Source organism: Vanellus vanellus (genome assembly GCF_965231255.1).
Source record: "Vanellus vanellus genome assembly, chromosome: 27".
NCBI lineage: Eukaryota > Metazoa > Chordata > Aves > Charadriiformes > Charadriidae > Vanellus > Vanellus vanellus.
The window spans coordinates 3621891-3646555 of record NC_138932.1 but is presented as its reverse complement, the minus strand read 5'-3'; the positions used below and the strand labels follow the sequence as shown (position 1 = coordinate 3646555).

Sequence of the window (24665 nt, the reverse complement as noted above, 5' to 3'; positions counted from 1 at the left end):
GGAAGAGGTAAGTGGGCGCAGCGCGCATGTGCCAGGGGGCAGCGCGGAGCGTGGCTCGCGCCAGTGCGCATGCGTCAGCCGCCCGGCTGCGAGACGGGAGAGCAGCCCGCCAGGAAAAACGGTGCGCATGCGTGAGACCCCTGCCCTCAGCGCCCTCAGCGCGCGTGCTCTGCCATCGCCTTCCGTGACGTCAACGTGACGCAGGCGCTCTCCGGCCCGCTCCGCCCTCGCCGCCGAGCTGCGCGGGCCTATCCGCCCGGAGCGCGGGGGCAGGTGCCGCGCCCCATCTCGCCGCGGCCCTTCGGGCCCTCCCGGTGCCAGTTCCCGCCCCTTGTCTGCGGGGGCACCGCACGCGGGTCGCTCCGTCTCCGTGGCAACGCCCGGAAGGGGCGTTTCGAGGCAGCCCTGAGGCCGGAAATGACGCTGCGGGTGGCGCGGAGGCGGTGGAGCCGGGCCGGAGCCATGTCAGCGGGTGGCGGAGTGCAGCGCGACGCGGCAGCCGCGGGCGGGTGAGGCCGGGACGCGGGTGCGGCGGGTCCTCGGGCGAGGCTGGGGAACGGCCGAGGCGCGGCGGGGGTGAGGCGCGGCGGGCGGCGGAGCTCCCACGGGGCAGGCCGGGGCTGAGGCCTCTCTCTCTCTCCCAGGCGCCGCAGTAAGTGGGACCAGCCCGGCCCGCCCCCCGCCTTCCTTCTCCCCGGCACGGCGCCGCTGCCCGGGCGCCCCTTTCCCGGCGGTGGAGATGGCGGTTCCACGGTGGCGGGCTCCGAGAGCTCCGCCGCCCCCTCGGGAGCGCTGGATGCGGCCGCGGCCGTGGCCGCGAAGATCAACGCCATGTTAATGGCCAAAGGGAAGCTGAAACCGGCGCCCAGCACGGCGGACAAGGTGGGTGCCCGCAGGGGCGGCAGAAGCCGCGCCGGGCCCGGCGGTGAGGGGCGAGGGTGGGTGTCCCTTTTGTCTTGTGAAGACCGCCTACCTCCACTTGTCGGAATAGTGAGACAGGGAATATCGGAGGTTTGCTTCCTAAAGAAGTATGTAACAAAAAATGGAAAACCTTCCTTTAATTTTTGCTCAGAATAACAGAATACAGTGGCATTGGTGTGAGGTCAGTCCTGTCGCTCTTCCATAAGGCTTAACCAAAGTGATCTGTAGCAAGATAAACTTTTTTTGTGGAGTATTTTCTAAGTAATACAGCTGTATAAAACAGGCAGTGTAAAACATGAGACCAAATTATTTTCATGCTTAAACAAGTTGTTAGTAGGAACCATATGTTCGAGTTCGAAACCACTTGGTCAGCTTCTGGTCAGCCCTGGAGTGGTCAGGCAGTTGGCCAAAGCAATTGTTGGAGGTCCCTTCCGACTGAACTTTTCTATTCTAAGGCAAAAAGAACCTAATGAGGTTCAGCAACAGCAAGTGCAAGGTCCTGCACCTGGGGAGGAAGAATGCAAAGCACCAGTAGAGGTTAGGGGCGGGACCTGCTGGGAAGTAGCTCTGAGGAGAAGGATCTGGGGGTCATGGTAGACAGTAAATTATCCATGACCCAGTAATGTGCCCTTGTTGCCAAAAAGGCCAATGGAATCCTGGGCTGCACAGGGAAGAGTGTGGCCAGTAGGTCGAAAGAGATCATTCTCCCCCTCTACTCTGCACTGGTGAGGCCACAACTGGAATACTGTGTCCAGTTTTGGGCTCCCCAGTTCAAGAGGGCCAGGGAACTGCTGGAGCGAGTCCAGCGAAGGGCAACTAAGATGATTAAGGGCTTGGAGCATCTCCCTTAAGAGGAAAGGCTGAGAGAGCTGGGACTCTTTAGCCTGGAGAAGGCTGAGGGGAGACCTTATTATGGCATACAAGTATCTAAAGGGTGGGTTGAAGGAGGATGGAGTCAGGCTCTTTTCAATGGTTCCCAGTGACAGGACGAGGGGCAAGTTAGAACACAGGAAGTTCCGTTCAAATACACGGAAAAACTTCTTTGCGCTGAGGGTGACAGAGCACTGGCACAGGCTGCCCAGGGAGGTTGTGGAGTCCCCTTCTCTGGAGGTTTTCAAGAGCTGCCTGGATGCAGTCCTGAGTAATGTGCTCTGGGCAATCCTGCGTTAGCAGGGGAGTTGGACTAGATGATCTCTAGAGGTCCCTTCCAACTCTGAAAACTCTGTGATTCCGTGAAATGTAATCCAAAGCCTGTTTTCTAGTTTAAGTAACTTTGCTTTTCTGCATATTACTAGCCTCTCCTAGAGCTGAGTTTAGGAGGCTGTTTCAAGTTTCCTTCCCAACTTGTTCAAATGTAAAGTTAACCAGAAGAGTATGCTTTCACAGTGTGCTGTATCTTCTTTTTCACATGCATAGTGTTGGTGGGACTGCGAATAATGTTGTAAGAGTTTGCCTTTTGAGGCAGTATCAAAATGAGTGTTCTTTTTGTCATTGGATTCATTCACAGATAATATAAGAAAGAGTGGCAAATGTGCCCTGCCACATATTCACTGTAATTGGTTCTCTGTAGGTTCTGCGTCCAAAATGATCATTAGAGCCTTTTTAGTAGTTTAGTAGTGTTTTTTTGATTGCTGCTCAGCAATCCTAGGTGAGTTCACGTATTGTTTGCTGCACAAACATGGTGTCTGCTTTTCAAGACATTACATCTTCCTGAGGATGTGAAATCGTCAGTGTTGAACACATGGCTTGGTTTCAGGTAGTCTCCTCTGTAGTGAGACCAGTCTATTTGCTGACTGGCAGTTTGATACACCGAAAAATTGGAAGATGCTTTGGTGTCTCCATAAGCTGTGGTGGCCTTCTGGCATCCCGTGGCAAATTGTATTGCTGTGGGAACCACTTAAGCTATTAATTAATTTGCAAATGGGATTTGGTTTTGTTTTGTTTTGTTTTATTGCATATGTTGCTTTTGTTAGGAAATGTTCAGTGATGATATTTCCAGAGTAATTAACTCTGAGGGCACTTCAGATTGTGAGCGAATGGAAATTAGGGAGCCTGGAGGTTAATGAAGGTAGTTGTTTGGGTTTTTTTGTTAGAAAAAGCATGCAAGGAACAGAGAAATAGAATGTGTGTACAATGCATTAGATGTCCCTCTGTAGCTGCCTTCTGGCTCTCATGCATGTGCCATGCCTCATGTGGTATTTATGAGAGTGGATGGATACCTTTTGGGTGTTACTGGAAAGTTCCCTCTTTGTAGACTTTTGTCTTATGTTTATGTCCTCAAAAGCATTTCAGAATTTTTAGAAGGATGTACTATCTAACTGTGTATATATGGAAAAAGCTGTAAAGTCTGTGTTGTAACTCCAGCTCTTCCGCCACATCTTCTGAATCTGTGACTCCGTTGCTTTTTCTTTTTTAGTGCTTACGTACTGACAAAAAATATTATGCCCTTTTTAAAAAGGTGAGGGGAGGGAGTCAGTGTGGATGAGTTTAGATCTTGAACAGAAATTCTAAATTCTATGTCTGTATAAGGGGAGTTGAGAGAAGTATGAATTACATGTTTTATTAGTCTCACAGATGTCTGTCAGACATGCCAGTTCAAGTGTAAGATGCCTTGGTTTCCATTTGAACAACTGTACTGCTCGTCTGTTTCCCCATTTATAGGACAGAAACAGTTATTACTTATTATATTAAAATGTGCTGAAGATAAAACCAGCTTTCTATTTGGGGTCAAGATTGCAAAGAGGTAGGATAAAGGGCTTTCTGCTAATATTTGTAAAGCTTTTGTGTTTAACAGCTGAAAGGGGAGAATGAAAAGGATATTCACCTCTGGAGCACTCGGGTCAATTTGTTTGTTACATCATTTATCTCTGCTTTCCAACCACTGGTCTTTTGCAATGGTTGTCTTTGAAGCTGCAGGCTCTGGGAAAAGGTCCGGCTACAAGTAAAAGCAAAGATGACCTCGTGGTGGCAGAGGTAGAAATCAATGATGTCCCCCTCACGTGCAGAAACCTGTTGACAAGAGGACAGACTCAGGATGAGGTATGTACAGGATCTATGTCAGATTTGTTAGGCTTGGCAGCACGTTTGTACCTGTTTGTAAGGTTAAAAGAGCTTGTAATAAACTATATGCTGTGGTGGTTTCTTCTTTTTACAAAACTCGCTGTGTTTTCTAAGACACTTTTTTAGTAGTTTATTGGTTTGTTCAATAAAATGTCAGAAGATGAGGTAGGGTAGCATAGCTGGTATCCTTTAGCGGGCACCATTCGTTCTCTTACCACTTTATTAATGTCTTCTGGTCTCTTTATACAGCAGCATAGCTTGAACCACTTTGGGGTTTTTGTGTGTGCTTCATTTATTATTGGTAAACTTGTCACTGGGGTTTTTAAATTGTTTGTAGATAAGTCGGCTGAGTGGAGCAGCTGTGTCTACTCGAGGGAGATTCATGACTGCGGAAGAGAAAGCAAAAGTGGGACCCGGGTTTGTATTTCTCTTCTGGGATTTCTGCTGCTTTTTTTTTTTTTTTTTTTCCTCATGGGGTGGCTAAGTGGTGGGGGTTTTGTTTGGTTTGTTTTCCATGAGCAGTGTCACCTTTGGCTGCCAGAGCAAATTGACTATTGAGTGTTTGGAATATGTTTGCCGTTATGATAGGACTGACTGCATAGCTGCTTCCCTACCTGCTTAGTATTGATAGGGTGAAATTAAAAATAAAAAGTGGCAGACTGGACTGAACTGTGTCTTCTGACTGAACGCTATACTGGATCTCTTGGACATTTTGCTGAGAATGGGCAACTTTCCAATTATAAAGAGCTAATACATCATAGATTCAGTGCTTTTAGTTAGTTAACCTTTCATATGGACAAGCAAAGTTTTCACCAGTATAACTTCAATAAGTCATCATGTAAATAATTTCTGAGTCTTTTTAGTTTTCAGTGCAAAGCAGAAGCTTTGCAGAGCACTGTGATATTCAATGAATGTGTATTTACTTCCTTATTGAAGAGTATTTAAAATCTTTATGGTAGACTTAACGTGTCTAGATGACTGTAATATAATTAGATTGAATCCATTACTGCATGTTTTCTATGAATTTAATGGAATATTTGACCTTTGCTTTCCAGAGATCGTCCTTTGTATCTTCATGTCCAGGGTCAGACACGGGAATTGGTTGACAGTAAGTTTACAAAGCATTCTGCTTTTTCTCTCATTATTTGTGATAAAGGGGTTTTACTGAGGGGCTTTGTTATGATCAGTATGGATTTGGACTATAAATATATCAGTGTTGATAACAGACCCCATTTAAACATTGATGTTAAGATCTCTGCTCAGAACTACCTAAGGTGCTCTGTACTGCATTAGTCATGAAAATAAAACTTGATAGACTGAGGAAAGTGAGAGGAGTGGGTAGGGTTCCTAGGCAGGTGCAGCTCTTACGTATGAGTTTATTCACTGATAACACGCTGAGGTGGGTGTGTGACAGGGAGACCTTCTCTTTAATATACAAGAAGGAACATTTTTTGTGAAATATCTACATTTCCATGTAGATAGACAAAGAACTCCTGTCTTGCCTATGCCTGCTGGAATAAAAGGAATACTGAGCTATTCAGGCGTGTGTTTGTTCTGTGTATCAGGTCATGGGCTTGCCCTCAGTTGTCTCTTGAAACTTGAAGCTGCTCACTTGTAGCTACCTTCATTTCCACAGCTAGTAAACAATTTTTCAGGTGTTAGTTTTCTCATTCATTCAGCTGTAAATTCTATATGGAGCTAGTGTAAATGATTCTAGCATTTGCTAAAAACGTGTGGGCTAAAATTGCCCACCTGCATATATTAGCCTAAGCTTTATCACAGTGGGAGTGGAGAAAGAATCCTGATGCTTGTTGCCATCCTTTGGGATCCAATCCCAGAATGCTAATATTGGGTGTCATTGTCAAATGCAATCTTTTTGCCTGTAGATCTGCCATCACAGGATATGGGGAAAGTAACCTGCTCATTTCATGATTTGGTTAATCTGGGCAGTTGACAAGAGCCAAAATGTAAATGGAATTTCATATTCTGTCATCTAGGAGCTGTTAACCGAATTAAAGAGATAATTACTAATGGAGTAGTGAAAGCAGCCACAGGTTCTAGTCCGACATTCAACGGAGCTACAGTTACTGTCTATCACCAGCCAGCCCCTATTACTCAGATGTCTCCAGCAGTTGGCCAAAAACCTCCATTCCAGTCAGGGGTGAGTAATTCATTTATGTGAATTTCATTGAATATCATTGACTACAAGATTTACATATTAAAAAGTATACATGTAATGTGCTATTTATGTGGAAGAAGAAAAAAAAAAAAAAAACAAAAAAACACAAAACCAACAAACCACCAGCAGCAGTCCCCCCCCTCCCCCTCGCCCCCCCCCAAAAAAAAATCAAAAAACCCATTGTGTGTTGTGAAAAGTGGAGGACTAATCAGACCAAGTCTGAAGAGTGAGACTTGGATGACAGTAGCCTCCTAAAAGAAAAGGGATGGGGAGAGCAGTCCTTCTTACAGAAGAGCAAAGGACTGACTGTGCCATCCAACACTTCACTGTTCCGACTGCCATAGAAATAAGGTTTCTGGCCTCCAGTGAAATGAACATCCTAATTCTTAGAGTGAAATAATAAAGCTTTTACTGTTACATTTACAGATGCATTATGTTCAGGACAAGTTATTTGTTGGTCTGGAACATGCTGTACCTACCTTTAATGTGAAGGAGAAGGTGGAAGGCCCTGGTTGCTCCTACTTGCAGCACATTCAAATTGAAACGGGTGCTAAAGTCTTTCTTCGTGGGAAAGGCTCAGGTTGCATAGAACCAGCATCGGGCAGAGAAGCATTTGAACCCATGTACATCTATATTAGGTATGAGGATTTAAAAAAAAAAAAAAAATCCCAGTCACGAATGTAGCTTAATGTTTAATCGACATGGGGAATTCTTAATTCTGACTGACTTAGTGCAAATGAAATAGGTTTTGAAGCTGACTTCCATTTTAATAGCGATCTCTCTAAAGCGATAAAGATAGTGATATGGTATAAAGTGATACTCGACCCATAAGGTACTACTTTTATTGGGAACACAGTAAAGCTGCGTTCTTTTTGGGCTCAAGTTGCAATGTTGAGCTTTAAGGGAAGACTACAAAATGCATTGACCAATCAGGTCAGTGTTCTGGGCTCCTTTCTTGCAGTATTTAGACTAACCTGAATTTTCATGTAGAAAATATTCATTGCTTTTGTTTGCAATTGTGGTAGATAGCTGCAGAGCTGCTAGAGTCCTGTTGAGGTGACTGATCACTCATTAAAGGGATAAGATCTGACAGCAACTTGCTGATGAAAGAAGTAGCTTCCAAATTTGGCGGAAACGTTTGTGCTTATGAGGTATTTTTTGTATATGTTTTCAGTCACCCAAAGCCAGAAGGTTTGGCAGCTGCTAAAAAGCTGTGTGAGAATCTATTGCAAACTGTAAGTAGCTCTTACAAATATGGGATTTCAGAGTCTGTTGTAGCTTTAGCATGTGCCTCGCTCATGATTTTTTTTTTTTTACGCTCTCAAAAATTGTCCATGTGTTCTGACTTGCTAATAGGTTTTTCCTTCTAAGTACTGCTGTCTAATTTTTGTACAGTGAATAAGCTTTTCTCAGGATGGAGCTGTAGTAGTAGAATTTTGGGGGGGAAAATATGCAAATGCTTCCTGAGTAGAGCTGGAGAGGGGGGCAGGGGATTGTCCAACTGTATGCATAAAGGAATCCTGCTTTCTTCTGATTGCTGTAGCTTCCCTTGCTTTGGCTTTGAATGTTGTCCAGAGCCATGCTGTCTGCTTTATCTTTCCTAAAGTGATTGTTGTACCAAAAACATTTCAGAAAATCTCTCACATGTACACGCAGAAAATTAATTTCTCAGCTTTTCTTATATTAATGCAATAATATTATATGAATGCAAATAGAGTGAAATCCCGTGAGACAGTCTTCCTGTTAGTATTGATAATTGAGTATGGGCTACAGAGTGTCTTTGGAAAAATATACAGAAGCTTTTAGATTCTTCGACTTTGGGTATTTTGTCTCTACTGAAGTAATTAGTTTCCCACTATTTCTTGTGAAAGATTGTCCTGTATTTTACACAAATCTGTCACACAGACCAGCAGGGTTAGTGGGATGTTCAGTAGGGTTTTGGTGGTGATTTTGGTCGGTGGGTTTTTATTTTCAGTTTTTATACTTGGATTATTGCTGTCTTTGTGCACGGTATGTTCTGTAATCAAAGTCCCCTTACAGTTTTATGGGGTTGCAGTGTAAGATGCCTTCTGCCTGCAGAAGGTTAATATAGTCAATAGAAGTTTATTATCTAATCTTTGAAAATTCTTTTTAGGTTCATGCTGAATATTCCCGATTTGTGAATCAGATAACTACTGCAGTACCCTTGGCAGGTAAACGTTAGCAATAACCAAGTCTTTAGAATTGCATTCTGCAGAGCTGTACTTACAGTTAGTTTTGTGGAATTTATTTACCTAAGTCCTTCAGTTGAAAAGGAGTCCAGCTTCTTTTACGTTTGGTAATTAAATATGATATTTTTGTGACTCTAGCTAAATTAAAGACGACCCTTTCTTTCCTCCCTTTCTCTCACCAGGCTTCACGCAGCCTGCTGCTATAAATAGCGTACCTTCCCAGCCATCGTATTACCCTTCCAATGGGTATCAGTCTGGTTATCCTGTTGTTCCCCCTCCTCAACAACCAGTTCAGCCAGCATACGGTGTCCCAGGCATAGTACCACCTGCAGTGCCATTGGCACCCGGAGTCTTAACAACACTACCTACAGGAGTTCCACCTGTGCCAACCCAGTACCCAATATCTCAAGTACAGCCTCCAGCCAGCACCGGCCAGGTACTGACACAGATTATTTGTTTGCTCTATAGTTGTCAACTTACTAAACTGTTGTTTTGCTAATGATAAAATACTTGCAGTAGTTCCAGATGGTGAATTCTTCTTTGGGGCATCTTTTTTTTTGTTATTACTTTGCTGATGCTTCTGTCTAAGCAACTAAATTGTTGGTATGGCTGCTTCATACTGCATTTTTCATATCATAGCCAGGATATTTGCAGGGGGTGGTCACTTGTTTATGAAAAGCATTATCACGGTCTGTGATGCAGCTGTGTTGTACAATGAGCTTGAGTTACAGACAGTGATTAGTTTGAGGTGGAAGCATTCTATAAATTAAATACTTGCTTTAAGTTGTGAATTTCCTTTTAGGTTCTCTTAGGTTCTGCAAAGAGATACTAGTTGTGTGTTCTAGGTGTGAAACTCTACATTGAATTAATACTTTATATGCGTATTATCAAACTTTCTTGTGTTTTGTTTCCAACTTCTGCATATCAGAGTCCACTGAGCGGTCCTTTTCTTCCTGCTGCCCCAGTAAAAACAACCATGCCGACTGGTACACAGCCACAAGTCCAACCCCATCCCCAAGGTCAAAAGAGGCGCTTCACTGAGGAACTACCGGATGAGAGAGAGTCAGGACTGCTGGGATATCAGGTGGAATAAAATCGACAATTTTACTTCATTCACCAAAATGGAACTTGGCTGGAAAGAGATTGTTATTAGCGCAGTTTATTTGGCAACGGTCATGCAAGACCTTTGGCAGATGGCAGCAATTGTTACAAAACATGGAGACCACGCTTTGGTCTCTTTGAGTGGATGCACTGTTCTTAAATTCTGAGTGACTTGATTCATTGGCAGCTTGCTTTCCACACCCTCAGTCTTTTGTGAAGAATAGCGGTGCCTTCAGGTCAAAGAGATGGCAACAGCATGTTACTGATGAGTGTAAAGGGAGATTATTTGGGAGTTTGTTTGGGTTTTTTGTGGGTCTTCTGGGTGGGCTTGTTTGAGGAGTGGGAGGGAAGTGTGGTAATAACTTCCAGATTTTCCCTGTTTACCTTTCTTGCAGGTTGCACTTGAGGATTTCAAGAAACCTAATTTTAAGAGATTAATTTTGTTATTTTTTTAGATAGCAAATTTTAAACAGTTGATTTTAATAAAAATAATTGAGTTCTTCAAGCTTGTATGTGAGAAAAGGGAGTTTCTGCAAATCCTTCTCTGATGATACACCCCTGCTTACAGGCAGAAACCCATAATAAAAGCTTTGCCTAGAGACAATAAGGAACTGCCTATATGTTAGACCTATTATTAGTACCTCGAGCAGAGTTTACTGTGGCACAAGGTCTACGCACTATTCAGAATTAGCTGACTGAGGAGGTAGTAAGTTGATCTGTGAACTAAGCAGCTATCTTTACTGGCCCACACTGCTGAAAAGATGGAGTAGGTGGTCAGGTGTCTTCCATATTGGTGCTCAGGCATGTTTCTTACTACATAACCCTCAGTATTTTTTAGGAGAAAGCATTTTGTTTAACAATGGCCATTAGTGATTTCTTCAGCTAGTTGGCAATATGCTCTGAAAAGTTGGGTTTCCTGTCATTATCATTAAGGAGCTATAGCTTATGTTGTAGTTGTAGATTTGCTAATGCCGTGTGTTTTTCTGCTCATAGCATGGACCCATTCATATGACTAATTTAGGTACAGGCTTCTCCAGTCAGAGTGAAATCGATGGAGCCGGTTCCAAGCCAGCAAGTTCCTCAGGAAAGGAGAGAGAGAGGGACAGGTGAGTGATGAAGGGATTATGTTCAGGTCTCTTCTGATTCTGATGGAAAGATTACTTGAGAAATGATCTGTTTCATGTTCTTTTCTCTGACTTGGGCATTGGGGGGGGACTACTTGTTTTGTTGTGGGGTTTTTTGTTTTGTTTTTTTTTTTTGCTGTTGTTGTTTGTTTTACGTTTTTAAGAAGGGATGCAAGGGTTACTTTTTCATGCTACACAATGAAAATAGCCTAATTTCCACTCCGTTTGAGTCTGTGTGCTCTTACTTTGTCTGGGTCTGGTATTTTGCCAACTTCTTGAGATAACAGGATATTCTTGTGAAAAAGTTTAGCACTTACACTTTTAATTATTTCAATTTTAAAATAAATCTGAAAAAGTTGTAAGCTTGAAATTTTGCAGTCTGAAGTTTCAGGGAAGGATTTACTTGTATTTCATAATGACCAGAAAACAAAATGGACTATCATCAAGGGTATTGGTAAAGTTTTCTGTGTTCTCCACCTTGCATGTAGTCCTAAGTTCAGCATAGCTATTTGAATTCATCAGGCATCACTACTTTTCCTTATGCACTCCAGTTCATTGAGCTACAAAACTCTCGGGCTTGCACTTTACTTGAAAGCATGATTTGGGTTGGAAGGGACCTTTAAAGATCATCAAGTTGTCCCCCTCTGCTGTGAGGTGGGACATCTTCTACTAGATCAGGTTGTTCAAAACCCTGTCCAACCTGATGTTGAACACTTCCAGGGATGGGGCATCCACAGCTTCTCTGGAAACTCAGTGTCTCATCACCATTCAGGAAAGAATTTCTTGCTTGTATCTAATCTAAATCTGCCCTCTTTTAGTTTAAAACCGTTACCCATGTCCTGTCACTAAAGGCCTTGGTAAAAAGTTTCTCTACATCTTTCATAATTATAAGGCCCCTTTATGGTACTGAAAGGTCGTAGTAAGGTCTCCCCAGAGTCTTCTCTTCTTCAGGCCGAGCAACCCCAACTCCCTCAGCCTATCCTCATAGGAGAGGTGCTCCGTCCCTCAGATCATTTTTGCGGCCCTCCTCTGGACCCACTCCAACAAGCCCGTGTCTTGTGCTGGGAACCCTGGAGCTGGATGCAGTGCTCCAGGTGGGGTCTTCAGAGCAGAGGAGAGGGAGAGAATCGCCTCCCTCAACTTGCTGGTCATGCTTTTTATGCAGCCCAGGACATGATTGGCTTTCTGGGCTGCAAGTGCACATTGCTGGCTCGTGTCCAGTTTCTCATGCACCAGTATCCCCAAGTCCTCCTCTCCAGGGCTGCTCTCAATCCCTTTTTCCCTGGCCAGGGCTTGCTGTGACCCAAGTGCAGGCCTTGTTGAACTTCATGAGGTTTGCATAGGCCCACTCCTCAAGCCTGTCAAGGTCCCTCTGGCTGGCATCCCTTCTGTTTAATGTATAGACTGCACCACTCAGCTTGGTGTCATCTGCAACCTTGATGAGGGTGCACTTGATCCCACTGTCTGTCATTGATGAAGACATGAAATAGTATTGGTTGCAGTATGGACCCTTAAGGGGTACCACTTGTTACTGGTTTCCACTTGGATGTTGACTGTAACTCTTTGGATGTGGCCATCCAGCCAATTCCTTACCCATCTAATAGCCTGTCCGTCAAATCCATTTCTTTCTGATTTTGGGGCAAGAATGTTGGGGGGGACCATATTGAAGACCTTACAGAAGTCCAGGTAGGTCACATCAGTTGCTCTTCCCTTGTCAACTGATGCGGTCACTGTAGAAGGCCACTAGATTAGTCAGGCAAGTAAAAGTTAAACTCCTCAGGTCGAGGACTGAGTTATGAATTTGTTTGCTATTACTGTTGACACTTTGCTTGTTTTAAAAAAAGAAAAAATAAGGGCTTGCCTTGGTTTAAATAGGCAGTTGATGCCTCCGCCAGCTTTTCCTGTCACTGGGATGAAATCGGAATCTGAAGAAAGAAATGGTGCGGGCTCTTTACCAGGCAACCATGGTGAGTGCAATGAATAAAATAGACTTGTAAGTCAAGTTTCCTTTCCCAAAGGAGTTTGCAGTGGTCTTAACATTTGTTCTAAATAGGTGATTCATTTTTTTTTCGGCTGTTCTTTATACCGCACTGTTAAAGTGAAAAGCAGGTCATGTTGCACTGCTCTGAAATCACTTATGTGGTCTGTAATTATACACACATGATGCTTCTCTTAAAACTTTAGTAAATATCTGTATCACTGTGGAGAGTGTAATTAAGTGAAGGACTAAAGATGGGTATTTTTGACCCATCAGTCAGCTGAGGCACAGAATCTCATAGGACTGTTGTGTAACACAGATCTCGTGGCTTTACACTGTGAGCAGCTACCTCTAGAGGCACTAAGGAGTATCGGTGGGAGTTACGGTTCAGGTGTGTATTTACAGACCTGAGTCATGTCTGCAAACAACAGAAGTGCTGTCAGATTTCATCATCTCAGGGCTGTGTCATACATCAAGTATTTGCAACTTGGTAAAACGTAATCATTTTAACTCTCCTGGTAGTTTAGTGCCTTTCAGGTCTGCAGGTACATCTGTTTAACCTTAGTTTAGCCTGTTTAACCTTAGTTTTTCTGCAGTACTGGTACCAGAGATTGTTCTTCTGTTAAGCTTTCTTTTGAACAAAATTTCTACTTTTCTTTACATATTTATCTCTTTAACGGTGAAATTGCCATCGCTTAGACCCATTTGCTAACTTTAACTTTTTTGTGTGTTTCTTTCTTCTTTCTCTGTTCTCTTACATGGTTCTGATGGATCACATGTGCTGTTGCTGGTGCTGTTTCGTGTGGCCTTCGACCTTGGATGACCATTGGCCTTGTGACCTCAAAATGGTGTCCAACTAACAATTTACAATTAACGTCTCTTTTTTATTAACTCGTTTTGGGGCATTTTATCTCTTTATTTTTATTTTTCCTTCTTGGGGGGCTGGGGGGATTGTTTTGTTCTCCCCTCCTAGATCATCAAGCTAAGAAGATGAAAACTGCAGAAAAGGGCTTTGGATTAGTGGCATATGCTGGAGATTCGTCAGATGAAGAGGAGGAACATGGTGGCCATAAAAACGCAAGTACTTTTTCACAGGGATGGAGTTTGGGATACCAGTACCCTTCATCACAACAGCGCGCTAAACAACAGATGCCATTTTGGATGGCACCATAAAAGCTGCAGAAGAGTTTTCATTCATCTTATTTTTTTTTCCCTCTAGCAATAATGCATGTATATTACAGAATGAACTTTGCAAATACACATTGTTTTTACATTTGCAGAAGCTAAAGGTTCGGTATTCCCCCTCAAAAGGGCTCCATTATTTTTAAAATCCTTATTTCTGCAGTGAATTTGTCGATTATAAAAGGAATATTTGAAGTAGTATTCTGACAGGGCTAGTCCCTTACACAATGGGGGAAGTACTGTAAAGAGAAGCTAGGGAAGCCTGTTGGTCTGCATTTCCCATTTTTCCAGGATAACTTAAAAATGGAAAGTGTCAGTCGCACTGACTTCATTCTACACCTGATGTTCATATTTTATTGAGCATTCTTGCTGTCAGACTGCGTTTGCAGTCCTGTTGAGCTAATGGTGACCCCAGCTTCGATGTTTGTTTGGACTCTCAACAAAGGAAAGGAATATACAGTGGTTCTGAAAAACTGGAGGATCACGTTTCCTAAAACTCTTAATTTGTTTTTACTTTAAGCATCTCCTGTAACTCCGCACTGTTTTTTCTTTCAAATGTGGTTTTACTAACCCCACAACTTCTCCTTCTAGCCAGATGCCGGGGCGGGGGGGGGAGGATGCTCAGTTTTTCAGATGGGTTCATCTTGCCGCAGCTCCCCAGGTGGGCCTGGGGCTGTAGCACTGGTACTTAATCTTCTCCAGTCACCCCTGGATTCCTTCCCATCCCGCAGTTCGGACGGAACTCCTTCCCAGGAGGTTCTGCCCCGTCTCTTCCCTCACTCGCTCTGTGCTACCCGTTCCATTCCGGTGTGGTTTCACAAAGGGAAGGCAGGCACCACCAGCCCGCGCAGGCCCTGCTCTTCCCTTGAACCTGGGAATAAGTTGTTGGACTGTTGGACTCTTTACGGACCTGAACCGTGACATGGGGTGGGCTGGTGGAGAAAGAACTCTCTTGTGTGGAGAGGTGACGCCTGAGACTGCGATGAGGCGCTGGGCAGCTCTCGAAGTCGTTTTGAAAAGGGGGAATGTGTGTCGCTGCTCCACACTGACGGACTTTGCCGGCTCACTTGTACAAACATTGTCTTTCGTATGTGTTGTAAATAATTAGAACCATACTTTCATTATAAATAAATGTATAAATAGTCTGCTTCTTGCTGCCTTTGTGGGCGAGCGTTGGCTCCGCTGCGCGCGGGCTTCTCGGCCCCTTCAGGGCTGAGGGAGGGGTGGGCGGCACCGCGCATGCGCCGGGTGGGGGCGGGGCCGAGCGCTCGCTGGCGGTGGAGGAGCGGCCGCCATTTTGGTGTCGCCGCCCGGGGCCTGAGCGCGGGCGGTCGGGTGCGGCGCGGCGGTGCCTGACGGTGAGGAGAAAGGGGGTGGCGGCGGGTGCGGGGCCGGGCGAGCGGCTGCCGGCGCTCACGCTCTTTTCTCCTCTTCAGCGGTGGCTTCTTCGGCGCTGAGGAGATGGATTCCGCAGCCCGCCCGGGCGGCGGCGCTCCGGGGCAGTCCCGCGAGTACAAGCTGGTGATGCTGGGCGCCGGCGGCGTCGGCAAGAGCGGTGCGTACGGCTCCTCGGGCCGGGGGCGGGGGGAACGGCGGGGGGCGGCCGGGCCCGCAGAGCGGCTCCCTGCCGCCGGGCCGGGCCCTACCGAGCGGCCCGGGGGGTTCGGCTCGGCAGCCGCCAAAGTGACGTTTCTTGAGCAAAACAGGCCGGTTTGGGGCGCTGCTCCGCCGCCCCCCCCCCCTCCCCCCCGGTGTCCCGGGAGCACGGTGTGTCATCGGCTTCCGCGTCTTTAAGGCCAGGTTGGACGGGGCTTGGAGCAACCTGGGCTGGTGGGAGGTGTCCCTGTCCCTTCCAACCCAAACCGTTCTGTGAGTCTTGGCCGCGTCCAGCTTTGTTTCTGAAGCTGCTAACGGAGTGCCTTGCTGAGGACGAGGGCGTAGTTCTCCATTTCAGAGTTATTTAACTTATTTTGTTTACTGTGTTTCTTTCAAGCCTTGCACCGAGTGTGGTTTTATGTTTTAGCTGTTAGTGAAACAATGAGCTCGAGCACGTTGCGTACGGAATGCTGAAGCGGCAGATGTTTACCGAGGCTTGTGCAAATGTGTACTCTGATTTTTGTTTCCAGCCATGACCATGCAGTTCATCAGTCACCGGTTTCCAGAGGATCATGATCCCACAATTGGTAAGAAAAATCTCTCTTTGCTATTCGCTCCCAGTCGTGGCAGGTTAAGCTGTTGTGGAGTCCATTGCTTTAAAGCACTTAATTTAAAGAAAGCTATAAATTTGGCTGTAAACTGAGACCTAAGTCCTTTAGATGACTGATTGAAAGAGTTCTGAGACTGCTGTGAGGATTGGGATACATATCCTGAGGTTTAGATCTTTAATGGTTTTCCTGTCACACGTATTCAGTCTGTGTGCTATGTATATTTGTTTGTACATTGGCAGAAAAGGATGAAAAACTGCTGATAAGCGATTATTAGTTGCCTGTTCAAAAAAGCTAGTCTCCATGCTGTAGATCAGCTCTCTGCTATTAGTTTGTCTGGCCAAATTGTGCTCTGTGTTTTAGAAATTGGGAGGGATGAAAGTGCTTAACAACTTACTGTGTTGCTAGATAACTTTTGCAGCATCTGTAAGGGAATCCTTAACCAACACTGTCAAAGGAAAAGTGGGAAACCAGCCAGCTGCTTGTTGAAAGCGGACTGTTGGAGAGTGGGAGTTCTGACTTAGAGGGAGACAATAATTATTGTTGTACTTTTAAGAAAATGGCAGTTGGTGGTGGCCAGTTCTTCTCTTGAATCACAGGGATTTTCTGGCTTTGAGAAAAATGTAATGCTTTTACTCCATGCTTTCCACCAAGGTGTTCAAAATGAACGTATAGGTTGTGGGCACGTGTCTGTCAGAAGTAGCATGATTTTAGCAAACAGTTGGGAGGATACTAAATCACACCAGGACAATTAAAAATTTAATTTATTGTTAAACAAAGCTCAGACTAATGTAGTATAGTAATATTACCAGATTATATTATTCTAGTGTAACATTCTCTTTGTGAATTGATGACTAATGAATATTGCAATTGTATTCTGATCTTGTTCTTTCCAATGTGCCATGAATTCGCAGAGGATGCTTATAAAATACGGATACGTATTGATGATGAACCTGCCAATCTGGATATCTTGGACACAGCAGGACAGGTATGTGAGTAATAGTAAGTGAATTGGGAGGATGTTAAGGAGCCTATAATGGTCAGGTGTAGAGACAGAAATTCTGTAAAAGCATGCCTCTCTTTTCTGCCAAATTGGTTTTTGAGCTCTCTTATTTCTTTTAAGTATCGTGTTCCTTATAGCATCAGTATCATACCGTTTACATTTAGGCAGCTTAGACAGTACTCTGGTTTCATGCACTGCTTTCTCTGTTGCACCTTGCTGTTCATGATCGACAAGCAGTACATATTGGCTGATAAAAGTTATATTGGTATGATTTCTGTGGCGAGGGAAACTTGGTGTTAATCCCAAGCCTATGTAGTATCTAACAGGATGAGAAGATAGATGACGGGCTTGTTTACAGAGTTCCTATGCAGCTGTTTTTGGAATGCATGTTGTGTTTCCCATTCTGAGCACATTAGAAAGTGATTGTGTTTGTGCAATTGAAATGTAATTGTCTGTTTCTAGGCAGAGTTTACGGCCATGAGAGACCAGTACATGAGAGCTGGCGAGGGATTTATCATCTGTTATTCAATCACAGACCGGCGCAGTTTCCATGAAGTTCGTGAGTTCAAACAGCTAATCTATCGTGTTCGACGCACCGATGACACTCCTGTGGTCCTGGTGGGAAATAAATCTGATCTGACACAGCTCCGGCAGGTAAATGGCACGAAAGAGGCTCACAATGACTAGCTATTTCTTTTGTAAAATGCAGTAATACAAGTGGTTATATTTTCTTTCTTAATTTTTTTGCATGTTTACTATATAATAAGTTGAACAGTAGGGAAGTATTTGTTTAACCCAAAATGTGTTGAATACCCAAATGCATATAGCCATCACAAAAGTAAAGTCTTCAGGTTGATGCTTTTGCTGTCAGCTGGTCTTGGGCTTTTCTTTTTAATTCCTGAGAGGAGATGATGTTGGTAGAAATTTAGCATTCCATAGACCACTTGCAGATACTAGTGCGAATTACAGATGCAAGTGTGCTAAGAGTGGGCACGAAATAATGGAGAACTTGCATAAGAATGGACAGAAAGGAAAATTACTTTCAGCTTAAGAAAACAGTGACTACCATCTTGTGGGAAAACAGTATGAAGCAGAACTTCACTCAAAGGAAACGTACTTTGGAAAACAAGTTTGAGAGGTGCTGTTTGTATATCTGGAATTAGATGAATTTTCAGTGTGTTGTAGCAGGAAAATGATGGTAGTTATGGTAGAACACCCATGCTAAGAGATGGAAAGTACTGGAAGAGCGGTGGGTGTTGCTTTTCTAAGGCCTCCATGAGACTGGGGTTCTTTTTTTTGTTCTTTTGGGTGTTTTTTGGAACAGTTTTGCTTGGTTCTGGGCAGTAGTTTGACAAACATAATAGATTTTGACCAGGAAGAAGCAAATACCCAAACTGACAAATGCTTGGGTTAGGGCTGAGGACTTCTCACGTTAGGCAACTTCTAGATTCAGCTCCAAGCGAAGAACATCCTTTCAAGGGACTTTGTTGTTTCATGAATGTGTAGCATTGCTAGAGAAGCAATGAGTGAAAGAAACAGTTTTGTAGAGAAAGATTTAGAGGTGAGTGGAAACGAGCTGTTCTAGAACTCGGAGGGTGCCGCACGCAGTTACAGAGCAAGCAGAACAAGAAATGGTAAAGAAACTTCCTGGTTTTCTCTTTCTTGGCAAATGTGAACTTTTTATTTTTCAGATCTCCAAAGAAGAAGGCTCTGCTTTAGCACGAGAATTCAACTGCCCTTTTTTTGAAACTTCAGCTGCATACCGTTATTATATTGATGATGTATTTCATGCTCTTGTGCGAGAAATCCGCAGGAAAGAAAAGGAAGCAGTAATGGCAATGGAAAGGAAATCAAAACCTAAAAGCAGCGTGTGGAAAAGACTGAAGTCACCATTTAGAAGGAAGAAGGATTCAGTCACTTGAACCAGAGAGAATTCCTCTGCAAAATAAAACAAAACCTGTGAACAGCCATTTGTAACCAAAGTGGTTTAGTGACAACATTTTGACAGTGTGTTTTAAACCTGATGGGACTTTTATGAGGGAATGCTTAACTTTTACGGCTTACTTTTGTTTAGAATGATATTCCCTTAATTTTGGATATTTAACTTAACACACAGTAACAGTTGTACTTTGTTTGTTGTCATTTTTTTACTGGATCCAGCAGATGTTCCTTGTATGTTGTTGGTTACAAATGCTGATAGGTTTATGTCCCTGCACTTTCCAATGTTTGTTTTCAGTCACTGAGTACTGGAAACTGAATTGTGTAAAATATTGCTGAAGTTCTACCCAACCTAACTTAATTATTTTTTTCCCTAGTTGTTTGCACAAGAAAATTTTGCTGCTCTCTGGAACAGTAACCCACATCACGAGAAGCGGCTTGTTGAGGTCGTGCTGAAAAGTAGTTTACAAAGTGCATGTCGTGACTAGCAGCCTGGGCTGTGTACAGGTGTTATCGAACAGAGCTGTGCTAGAGTTCTTGTGTTCTCATCGAATAGATTCTTTCCAGCAAAAGTAGTGTGGAATACTTGTACAAGCTTATCTAAATTATCAGTTAATCAGCAGTGTTGTAGGTGGGATTCTAAACAAGTCAGAAAAAGCAAATTATGGTTCCTATGGCAGCTGTAACTTGGCAACAGTGCACGAATATGTAGCATTTTCCTCCTGTATATAGCATTTACTGCGTTGCCACAGCATGTGTAATGTAATGATGCTGTAGAAAACCACAGCTTTGAATTTTCTGACTTGCTACTTAAAAATCGTAGCTGTAATGGTGCGCTGGCTTATTTATTTACATTCAGTTTTATGTTCTTGTCTTAAAAGGAGCCAGTATCTGTATTAAGTAGAAATCTCTAACATAGCAATTTCAGATTATTCTATGGTAACTACTTTGTAGAGAAAATGACTGATACCGAGGTATCTGGTCCTAGAGTTAATGTCCCTAATACTGGTAAAATTCTTCCAGTGCAGTCTTAGAAGCAGAGCTGCCAGTGCAGTGGAAGGAGGCGATTACCTGGGCACAGCGACAGTCCTGACAGGTACTCACGTCCCTGCCCTTCCCTACGCAGGCAGTGCAGGTGCAGGTTTTCTTACGCTCAGTAAAGAATGGTTTGGTTAAGAAAGTGCTGCTGAGACAAACCCTCCATATGTAGAGATACTCTCTGCTTCCAAGCTGATTTATGCATAGATCAGTTACAGAATTTAAATCCAGCAGAGAGAGGGATTTCTGATGTTGTTTTGTTTTTTAATAATGGAACAAATCATAGGTAGCTCAGACATGGTTAAAACAAGTTTCTGGAGAGCTAAGTGCCTAGAATCTTTGAGTTTAAGAGTGAAAGCGCTTAATAGAGCTAAATGTAGCGTAGCTTCTGTTAATCGTCGATCATCTGTGTCAGTGACTGTTAATCTTACCGATCAAAAAATCAGATCTGTAATGTCAGTCTTAGTGTGCTGCATGTGATAGTGCAGTCAAAACTGAAAATTCCTACGTGAAAGGCTTAGTACAAGAAGTGAGGACAGCAAATATATAAACTTAAGCGTTTTTTCTTGCTAAACTCCTTATTGCTTAAGATACAACTGGAAATTCCGTGCCTGTTGGTTTTAAGAGTTATTGTCTTTGTGTAAGATTTAAAAATAATTATAATGAGTAATTTGGAGGGGGGTTACGTTTTTTTTTTGTTTGTGGCTGAGCTAAACATTTAAATTGGTTTCTGTTTCCCACATCCTCTAGTGTTCCAGTGTTATGCTACACAGGCAATGATCACACATAGATTGTTTGAAAAAGGCTGAGAATAATTCAGTTTGTTTCAAATTTAAGACCACTTTTACGTTAACTGTGTGAGTGGTTGCATGCGTCTTTTCAGTATTTACTGGTTTAGGATGGAAAGCCCTCCAAATGATTCCTGTTTGGATTCAGTGCTGTCTGTAACTCAGATGAAAACCGTTTAGCAGCAAATGTGAGGAGAAGGAGGGGGCAGCAGCTAAGAAGTTGCTCTAAAAGCAGTCGCTGAATCTGTCATCCTGCAGATTATTTCAGACCAGCCTTCTGGAAGCACTGAGCAGGGGCCTGATGGTGATGACGCGTTTTCCCTGTGCTTTTCCTTGATGCAGCAAGTGAACGTAAAACATTTGTCAGCTTCCTACATTCAAATTTTTCAGATAATATGTGAAGGTAACCTGTCAGCAGTACTGGAAGCTGTATGTGACTATTCTTACCTTTAAATAACATGTCTGTGCCTTACATGATGCCTTCAATGCCACTTCAGTGTTTACTAATGCCTTTTGTGAGCCTGTTGCTTATGGAATTATGACATCAGAACAGCAGCAAGCACTTTTTTTACAGTATTATTCAAAAAGAGTTTTATTTTTGTCATGTATAAATTTGTACACAGAATTATTGTTTTATTTGACACAATATATAATTTTTAATACAAACGTTCGCATTTGATGTTTCAATCTTTGGTGTCTAGCCTGATGGGTAGAAGGCCATTCAGCCTGAGCGCGCTGAAGAAGGAAAGCTCACAGGGTATTTGTAAATGATTTTGGAAGATGCTTATCTTGCTTGACAAAAAAGGAGTTGGTACGTTATGTTTAAGTGTTGCAAAGCCTAAAAATTCTGTGATGCAAGTCTGGTGCTAAAGCCTTTAAATACGATCTGGACGCTTTGGAACTGCATTGCTTTTACCTTTGTGTGCTCCGTGTAAGGTGTGTTGACTTTCCGAGGGCAATAGCAGCTGCGTGGGGCAAGTGTCCAAATCTTTGCCCAGGTACTTGAGCACTGGGCATGGGCCAGAGTAATCCCTTGGTGTTTGCTATTGCCTCCATCGCTCTGTGCGCTGGTCGGTTGCATTTCATTATTTTGTAATAGGAGCAAGCAGCTGGGTTCAGGCTCCTTTGGGGCTTTGGAGTAGCTGTAGTTGTTCCTTCCCTTGAGGTGTTTATACTGTAGCCAGATTTGCGGTATAACTCTGGCTTTGTGACTTACCAAGAGGCCAATGGCATCACCTGCGCTGGGTGAGAGGGGATCTCTCCCTGCAGTATCATGTGAATGACAATCTGGTGGTAGAGGCACAGAGTGTCTCAGTTTCTCCTGCGCATGGCAGAAATGTCTCCTCGAGCATTCGCTGGGTATTCGGGGGCAGCTTCCCCACCTCTTAACAAGGGCCGGCTCGTTCATGGCAGGAACTCCGCTGTGCGTTTTTCGAGTCTGGAGAGATATTGCTGAAACGGCAGTGGTTGTGGCAATATGGTCCCTGACTGGGTTCACAGCTTTATCTGTTCTGCTGTCAAATGAGATGAGTTGGCAGAAAAGTCTTCCCCTGGTTTACAGCCTGATGGGTCTCACCCGCTTCTGTGCTCCTGAGAAAGCCTCTTGAACTAGAATTTTGGACCAAACACAAGATTCCTAGAAGGTTAATGCTTACATAGTTGTGTTCAACATGTTCTGCGGTTGACAGCTGTGAATCATAAAGTGGCATGCAGATGTTGTGGTTCTTCCCTGATTGTCCACTTCACAGGAGGAATGTCTTTGCCCATCACCACCTAGCTGATGGTTAGAAGAGAGTTTAAAGCACACTTTGGAAGCTGATTTGTGTCCGAGAAGCTTTGAAAAACTGGAAATTAATGAAAATTTGGTAGACCTGCAAGGTGTTTTTAGCAACATCAAATAATGTGAGGGTATTTTTTTAAGTAGTAGTATGTAATACAATGGTGAAGGCTTTGGCGGTGTTATTTCCTTTCTCTGTGCAGTTTTCATCCAGTCATTTAACCGTACGGCTTCTCTCTAAGCCTGCTAGGAAATATTCCAGGTCTATTTAGCTTCTAGTATCTCAAAAGCGTGACAGCTCATTCCGTTCGCAGGCAAGTTAAGAATATATTGAACAGCACTGCCCCTTACCGCGCATGCTGTCGGGGCTTCCCAGTAACTCCTCTGCTGGGAATGGTGTCACCTTGCTCCTTTTGGAGATCCTTTTTCAGAGTTCCTCCTTATTCCAGGAGAGCTTTGCTTAAGAGTAAGAGGTGAGATACAAAATACCCAAATACAGTTCACCAGCTGTTTCACACACACACACACACACACACACACCCCGCTTAATCCGTCAATATATACGGAAGAAAGAGCTGAAGCAGAGCTACCCCTAACGCTGCGCTGTCCTTGATCGTGCTGCTGGTGGTGGTGTTTTCTATGGATTGGGCCAGTTTACCCAAAGTCAGCGCATTTGAGTGTGTTCAGTGACAGGTAGCAGTTCTTCCATAATTTTGCTACATCTCTGTTGTGTTCTCCATTCAATACAGGAAATATAATTTACACCAAAAGAAAAGGGCTATTCTTGCATATTTTTTGGCTACGTGTCTTTCAAATATAGACCAAAACAAATTACTTTGCAGATATTCGTACTGAAAATTCCTAAGTATGTAGGTACTGTGGTAGGATCCAGAGACGAATTAGGGGAAGACCTCTAATTAACTTGTTAGAAGCAGATGACTATGAGCGTAGTTTTTTAGGCTTCTCCCTAGAAATCCAGAAGCTGCTCAGTGGTGACCCCGTTCTTAAAGGGCGGGAGCAAATCTATGGAATGAAAAAATTCCTGCCACTGCATTCCTACAATTCTTTCTCCAACATGATGGTTGAGTGCCATTTATCTGTCGTCTAAATAGTTACAGGAGTGGGGTTTTATATAAAAGCTTACTGTAATGGAGCCTTTAAATAACAACTACCTCACGGATCGAAGAAGTGGGGGCCGTGCACACGGGTTGCTGGGACTTCGCAATGGTGTCACACGTATAAGAGAGCTTTACAGCGTTTCACCTCCCCGAAGCCGAGCTCAAAGGCGTTTAAGGTTGTAATTGCCGAGATCTGCCCGCAAAGAGTGAATCCATCACCAGGAATGAAGAAATCTCAACGAAGAAGTGTCTAACACTGTCATAGCGTGTGTGTGTGGTTCAGCAAATTTTGCTGTTTACTCTGTACTAAGAAAGTCTTTCCCATATTCTGTGGTGCTGATACAGATTTACTTCGTGTGATTTCATTATGGGAATGCAAAACTATAATGCCTCCTTGCTGTAAATACAGGTCAGTTTTTTGCTGAGATAACAAGTTGTTGTTTACGAAAACGCAAAACTCTTAACATTTAAGGCACGTGGAAGTTAATTACATGTAACTGAGAACAGAAAAACAACCCTGCCAAAATTCCCACTGAATCAAAGCAGCAACGTTTGTGTCACAAGCCTGGAGGAGTGAATCATAGAATCACAGAACAGCTAGAATTGGAAGGGACCTTAAAGCCCATCCAGTGCCACCCCCTGCCCGGGGCAGGGCCACCTCCCCCCAGCCCAGGGTGCTCCCAGCCCCGTCCAACCCGGCCTTGAACCCCTCCAGGGATGGGGCAGCCACAGCTTCTCGGGGCACCCTGCGCCCCCCACAGCCAACAATTTCTCCCTCAGATCTCATCTCAATCTACCGATCTGGTGCAGGTGGGTCCAGCCCTTACCCGTCCCAGCTGAGATGAATGTGTCCTCACCCCCCTCAGCCCACACGTGCCCGGTGTCCCTGCGCCTCCGGTGGGGGGAGTGGGGGGTGACGACACACTCCCCACACTCTCATTTATTTTGGGTACACATCTGTTTTGTTTTTTTTTTTTTTTTTTCCATCTGCTGGATGCTTTTCTTCTGTGCTAATGGGGTATCCCTCAGTGGCTACTGAGCCCT

The 24665-nt window shown here is 43.9% G+C and overlaps 2 protein-coding genes across 5 annotated transcripts; both read left to right on the top strand.

The window, feature by feature from the left end:
- Window positions 1–384: 384 nt before the first annotated feature.
- On the top strand, window positions 385–14902 carry KHDC4 (KH domain containing 4, pre-mRNA splicing factor). 3 transcript variants are annotated; one of them, XM_082495913.1, is made up of 14 exons: window positions 385–509; window positions 645–882; window positions 3832–3960; window positions 4319–4398; window positions 5037–5089; window positions 5979–6142; window positions 6587–6798; window positions 7335–7395; window positions 8295–8352; window positions 8553–8806; window positions 9299–9454; window positions 10465–10577; window positions 12471–12562; window positions 13547–14902. In XM_082495913.1, exons 1-14 carry the CDS (start codon window positions 418–420, stop codon window positions 13744–13746), a joined length of 1902 nt encoding a protein of 633 aa, XP_082352039.1. In that variant the 5' UTR covers window positions 385–417; the 3' UTR covers window positions 13747–14902. The 3 variants fall into 3 exon arrangements, with proteins under 3 accessions (XP_082352039.1, XP_082352041.1, XP_082352040.1); XM_082495915.1 differs by lacking the exon at window positions 13547–14902 and having other exon boundaries at window positions 10493–10577; XM_082495914.1 differs by lacking the exon at window positions 13547–14902 and having other exon boundaries at window positions 12475–12538.
- Window positions 14903–15011: 109 nt separating this feature from the next.
- RIT1 (Ras like without CAAX 1) lies at window positions 15012–20608 on the top strand. 2 transcript variants are annotated; one of them, XM_082496134.1, is made up of 6 exons: window positions 15012–15113; window positions 15192–15310; window positions 15882–15938; window positions 16874–16947; window positions 17425–17616; window positions 18654–20608. In XM_082496134.1, exons 2-6 carry the CDS (start codon window positions 15217–15219, stop codon window positions 18882–18884), a joined length of 648 nt encoding a protein of 215 aa, XP_082352260.1. In that variant the 5' UTR covers window positions 15012–15113; window positions 15192–15216; the 3' UTR covers window positions 18885–20608. The 2 variants fall into 2 exon arrangements, with proteins under 2 accessions (XP_082352260.1, XP_082352261.1); XM_082496135.1 differs by lacking the exon at window positions 15012–15113 and having other exon boundaries at window positions 15128–15310.
- Window positions 20609–24665: the final 4057 nt, after the last annotated feature.

What these genes read in the sequence shown, in the direction of transcription:
- KHDC4 (XM_082495913.1), top strand. Translation starts at nt 418, where the DNA reads ATGACGCTGCGGGTGGCGCGGAGGCGGTGGAGCCGGGCCGGAGCCATG. An exon ending in AAAGCAAAAGTGGGACCCGG is followed by an intron (nt 4,399 to 5,036) that starts GTTTGTATTTCT and finishes TTTGCTTTCCAG; the next exon opens with AGATCGTCCTTTGTATCTTC. An exon ending in TACTGCAGTACCCTTGGCAG is followed by an intron (nt 8,353 to 8,552) that starts GTAAACGTTAGC and finishes TTCTCTCACCAG; the next exon opens with GCTTCACGCAGCCTGCTGCT.
- RIT1 (XM_082496134.1), top strand. Translation starts at nt 15,217, where the DNA reads ATGGATTCCGCAGCCCGCCCGGGCGGCGGCGCTCCGGGGCAGTCCCGC. An exon ending in GGATCATGATCCCACAATTG is followed by an intron (nt 15,939 to 16,873) that starts GTAAGAAAAATC and finishes ATGAATTCGCAG; the next exon opens with AGGATGCTTATAAAATACGG. An exon ending in TCTTGGACACAGCAGGACAG is followed by an intron (nt 16,948 to 17,424) that starts GTATGTGAGTAA and finishes GTCTGTTTCTAG; the next exon opens with GCAGAGTTTACGGCCATGAG.